This window comes from Chinchilla lanigera, unplaced genomic scaffold, assembly GCF_000276665.1.
Source record: "Chinchilla lanigera isolate Chin_1 unplaced genomic scaffold, ChiLan1.0 scaffold00057, whole genome shotgun sequence".
In the NCBI taxonomy this organism is placed as follows: domain Eukaryota; kingdom Metazoa; phylum Chordata; class Mammalia; order Rodentia; family Chinchillidae; genus Chinchilla; species Chinchilla lanigera.
In genome coordinates this window covers 1734469-1740177 of record NW_004955458.1, presented here as the reverse complement: position 1 = coordinate 1740177, position 5709 = coordinate 1734469, and the positions used below count along the sequence as shown (strand labels likewise).

General features: G+C 40.5%; 1 protein-coding gene across 1 annotated transcript in view; it reads right to left on the bottom strand.

The window, feature by feature from the left end:
- Positions 1-5709, bottom strand: part of Nckap1l (NCK-associated protein 1-like) — a 51793-nt gene that overhangs the window by 45414 nt on the left and 670 nt on the right. Inside the window, exons 2-3 of the mRNA XM_005397228.2 lie at positions 4660-4770; positions 3847-3939 (exon numbers count right to left, since the gene is read on the bottom strand). Coding sequence (XP_005397285.2) covers positions 3847-3939; positions 4660-4770 — 204 coding nt within the window. The remainder of the gene's footprint in view (positions 1-3846; positions 3940-4659; positions 4771-5709) is intronic.

Below are 5709 nucleotides of genomic sequence, written 5' to 3'. Positions count from 1 at the left end.
GCACACGTGTAATCCCAGCACTCAGGAGGTTGAGGCAGGAGGATCATCGCAAATTCAAGACAACCCTGGGGTACAAAGTGAGCTCTAGGCTAGCCTGAACTGCATAGCAAGACCCTGTCTCAAAAAGAAAAAAAAAAAAAAATTCTAAATAAACCAAAACCAATTAATGAAATTGAAGATGTAATTAAAACCCTATCAACAAAGAAACCCAGGCCCTGATGAATTTATTGCTAAATTCTATGAGAAATTTAGAGAAGACCTAATGCCACTACCTCTCAAACTCTTTAATGAAATTGCAAGGGAATCAATACTCCCACATTCATTCTGAAAGCAAGCATTACTCTGATACCAAAACTAGAGAAGGACCCAACCAAAATGAAAACTACAGGCCAATCTCCCTAATAAACATAAACAAAAAAATCCTCAATAAGATACTGGCAAATAGAATGTACCAAATCATCAAGCAGATTATACACCATGACCAAGAGGATTCATCCCAGAGATGCAGGAATGATTCAGCATACACAAAACATTAAATATAATGCACTATACTAACATAGCCAAGGACAAAAACCATACAAACATCTCAGTAGATGCAGAAAAAGCATTTAGCAAAACTATCTATGACAAACCAACAGCCAACATCATACTAAATGGACAAAAATTGAACACTTTTACTCTAAAATCAGGAACAAGACAAGGATGTCCACTGTCACCACGCCTATTCAATATAATTCTAGAAACATTAGCCAGAGCAATTAGACAAGAGAGAGTAATAAAAGGATTAAGGATAGGAAAGGAAGAAGCTACATTATCATTATTTGTGGGTGACATAATACTCTATATAGAAGACCCCCAAAACTCCACCAAAATACTTCTAGATTTAATAACTAAATTTAGTGGCATAGCTGGATACAAAGTCAACACTAAAAAATCAATAGATTGGGGCTGGGGATTTAGCTCAGTGGCACAGTGCCTGCTTGGCAAGAGCAAGATTGTGAGTTTGAATGCTGGTACCGGCAAAAAACCAAAACAAACAAACAAACAAACAAAAAAATAGGCTTCCTGTACACAAATAACAAACTCACTGAGGGAAATTAGGGAAACAATAACTTTCAAAATACCTTCCAAAAAATGAAATATCTAGGAATCAATCTGACAAAGGAAGTAAAAGACCTCTACTCTGAAAATTACGGTACTCTGAAAAAGAAGATTGAAGAGGATATCAGAAAACAGGAAGATATCCCTTGTTCTTGGGAAGGAAGAACCAATATAGTAAAAATGGCCATACTCCCAAAATTGCTATACAGATTTAATGCAATCCCAATCAAAATTCCAGTAGCATATCCCATAGAATTAGAGAAAACATCCTAAAATTCATTTGGAACCAGAAGAGAGCTAGAATAGAAAGGCCATTCTGGGCAACAAAGGCAAGGCAGGGGACATTACAACCCCTGACTTGAAATTATACTACAGGGGCTGGGGATTTAGCTCAGCTCCACAGCGCCTGCCTGGCAAGCGCAAGGTCATGAGTTCGATTCCCGGTACCGGAAAAAAAAAAAAGGAAATTATACTACAAACCTACTGTGATAAAAACAGAATGGTAACCGCCAAAAAACAGACCCTGGGATCAATGGAAAAATACAAGATACACAAACCACTGCAGACATACTTAGCCACCTTATCCAAACACCTTCACTCGAAGAAAGACAGCGTCTTTAATAAATGGTGCTGGGAAAACTGGCTCTGCACACGCCAAAGATTAAATCTAGACCCACATCTTTCATCATGCACTAAACTGAAATCAAAACGGATCAAAGATCTAAATATTAACACAGAAACACTAAATTTGCTGGAAGATAGAATAGGTAGAACCCTTGAAGACACTGTGAAGGCAAAGACTTTATGAACAAAACCCTGATCACATAGGAAATACTACAAAAAGCAGCAACATGGATCTCATCTTACTGAAAAGCTTTTTGCCCAGCAAGAGACAGCAACAACAGAGGGGAGAGACAACCAGTATGGGAAAAAATTTTTGTCAGCTGTTCCTCAGACAAAGGACTACTATCTGGAATATATAAAGAACTCAAAAACCCAGACTCCCCCCCCAACTAATTTTTTAATCAGATTTTATTGGTACATTTTAGTATACATAATGATCACATTCATCATGGAGAATTTGTACCTGTACATGATTTAACTTGGGTTTTTTTCCTATTCGCCGCTCCTCCCTTAACCTCTTCCCCTTCCCATTTACAAAAGCTTTGTTTGCATGTCTTCCTTCTTTTCTCATTTTTTTTTACTTTCCCTTTCTTTCGTTTCCCCTTCCCCTCTCCCTTGTTCCCCTCCCCATTTCAACATTTTCTTCCCATTTCACAATATTTACCATATATTAAAGTCCTTATTTACACTTTCAGTTTCTCACACCAGAGAAACAATGTGCTATTTACATATGTGTGTCCAATTTATTTCACTTGAGTGCATTCATTTTCCTAGAAATTAGACCCCCCCAAATTTAAAAACCCAATCCAAAAATGGGCATCTGACATGAATAGACACTTCTCAAATGAAAATGTAGAAACAGCAAATAAATATATGAGCTGGGCATGGTGGCGCACACCTGTAATCCCAGCACTCGGGAGGCTGAGGCAGGAGGATCACCACAAGTTCGAGGCCAGCCTGGGCTACAAAGTGAGTTCAAGGCCAGCCTGAACTGCATAGTGAGACCCTGTCTCAAAAATAAATAAGTAAATAAATGTTCTAGCTAAATCTTAAACCTTAAGATCATACTCTCAAGTGAAATGAATTGGATATACATGCTTAAATACCACCTTATTTTCTTGTTTCTCTGAGAAACTGAAAGTGTAAATAAGGACAAAAATGTATAATAGACATTGGAAAATGGGGAAGAAAAATGTTCTAATGAGACAGGAAACAGAGACCGGGGAGGGGGAAGGGAAGGAAGGAACAAGAAAATAAAGAGAATACAAGGAAAAAAATGAAAATAAAATCTGAGCAACTATTTTGAAGATAACAATATGGAACATAACAGCTATTGTTAATTTCCTAAAAAAAAAAAAAAAAAGAAAGAAAGAAAGAAAAGAAAAGAAAAGAAAAGAAAGAAAACAAAGCTTTTGTAACTAAAGAGGGGGAATCCAGGTATGGTGGCTCACTCCTGTAATCCCAGCACTCAGGAGGCTGAGGCAGGAAGATCACATGAGTTCAAGGGCAACCTGAGCTACATAGTGAGTTCAAGGTCAGCCTGAACTGCATAACGAGACACTGTCCCAAAAAAACCAACAAGAAAGAAAAGGGAAGGAGTGGTTGAAGGGAGGGGAGGAGGATGGGAAAAAACAAAGCAAGATATACCACATACAGGTATAAATTCTCTATGACGAATGTTATTATTATGTATAGCTAAAATGTACTGATTTTAAAAAAAAGAAAAAAATCAAAATATGAGCCAGGCACACTGGCACATTCCTATAATTCCAACTCCTTGAGAGACTGAGGCAGGAGGACTGCAAGTTGAACAAGCTGAACAACTTAATCAGAGTTTATCTCAAAATAAAATAAAATGGGCTGGGGCGTAGCTCAGTGGTAGATCCTAGCACGTGTGAGGTCCTGGGCTCAATCTACAGCACCAAAATTAAAATTATGATGCATCATATACTATTCTACCATACACTTTCATTACACCTTAGATCTCTTTCCACTGGGTAAACCTCTCTTGTGTTTTCAAGAATCTGCATTAAGATGTTCATATAAATGAACGTCTCCTAAAGAAAGAATCACCTCTGGAAGACCACACTATGTTGGGAACTTGGGCTGGAGACAGCTCACCCGAAATTCCATGACGTCCACAAATGACTGGTAGTAGTTAGTGAGGAATCGGAGTATCTCAGCTTTCTCTCGGTGTACAGGTCCTAAGTGTTGCTGAGAGAAAAACAAAACAACACAAAATGCTAAAAAGACCGTTAATCAAAGTAACCCGAGAACAAGAGTAATACCTAAACATCCTTAGAGAACTGACAGGAACTGACAGAGGAGCTACAACCTTTCCAACATTCTCTTTAAATTGAGGGAGCCTCTGTGTAGGCAGTATGGCTGCAGGGGATTCTGCCGAGACAGAGGGCTAAATGACAGGAAATTTCAAGGTCCCTTTCAGCTGAAGAGACTTACTATTTATATAAAAGTAAAAAGAAGCAGAATGAGAGGGTGCTACTGGTAAGATAGGTAAGACATCTAGGGCTAACATTTAATGAGGGAGAAGTAAGGGATATCCCAGGAGACGCATCATTCTAAGACAAGTAGCGAGGAAACAGTAGGAAAAAGGAACAACAATAAAATATTTTCGTGCTGCGGGGTTGGTAAGCGATCTTCCTCTACCAGCACAGTGCTCTCACGAATCCTGCAAAGGAGAAAGGGGCAATTCTTTCCTCTAGCTCACCCGGAGAAACTCCCATCTTATCTCAGAATTCTCGAGACTTAAATCTCCATTCCAACCTGCAACCCTGTGAGTGAGCCTAGGAAAACTGAAAGAAGGCTACTCCGGCTCCTGCCGAGAGAGAAGAGCAGCAGTTAGAGCTGAGGAGGTGAGCCGTCCAAGCAGAGCGGTATCTCAGAGATAAGAGGAAAGAGGGACTGAGTTCTCACCGTGCTGTTTCGGACATCGATGTTGGGAAATTTCTTGTTGATGTACTTGATGGATGATTCCATGGACTTTTCCAGTAAGAAAGGCGGCTTGGATTTGGGGTCTGAACAAGTCTGTACAGATAAATCACACTATATTTCAACCCTTTCTCCTGCCCCTCAGAAACATACTTCCTCCTGCATCATTCATTCTCAGTCTCTTAGGAAAGACAGTCTGGGGGCTGGGGATATAGCTCAGCGGCGCAATTGCCTGTCTGCCAAGTGAAAGGTCCTGAGTTCAAGCCCAGGTACCAAAAAGAAAAAAAAAAAGGAAAGATAATCTGGGAATTAACTATAACAGCATGAGAGTAGGTCAGAACAAGGCCCAGGACAGTAAGCCAATTGAGAGCTAAATAACAACCTGGGAATCTTGTCTTGCTGGGTAAAGCTTGACATCTGCTTGGCCCTAGCACAAAGAGGAAGCAGTTTCCCTGCCCCTCAGCTGAAGCCGGAAGCAGTGAGCAAGCGTCTACTCAGAAGTCAGAGTTTGTGTAAGACATCGTCCATTATACACATACCTTATCCCAAAGGGCGTCTGTGGGGGACACGGGAACAGAGAAACCACGCTCCTAGTGATTTCTTACAAAATGCATGAAAGTTCTCTGCCCCACATCTTATCGTCTCTTCCAGGACATCCCACAATTGCCAGTCTTTCTCTGCTTATTTCCCATGGACTTGGGCAGCCCCTGACCCACCTCTTGCCCCCAACTTCTCCCAGTTTTTCAGTTTCCATCCTATACAGTATACACAAACAGAGCATGAGCTGCCTAAGATAAAGTGCCTCAAGAGGCACCTACCTTTTAAAAATCTAAGTATCTTTTTCCTTTAAGGAAACTGCTTCCATGAAAAAGTTTTTGCAGAGACTCCATTTTTAGATCTCCTCAAGAGATCCGGGCATGGTGGTGCACGCCTGTATTCCCAGCACTCGGGAGGCTGAGGCAGGAGGATCGTTGCAAATTCAAGACCAGCCTGGGCTACAAAGTGAGCTCAAGGCCAGCCTGAACTGCATAGCGA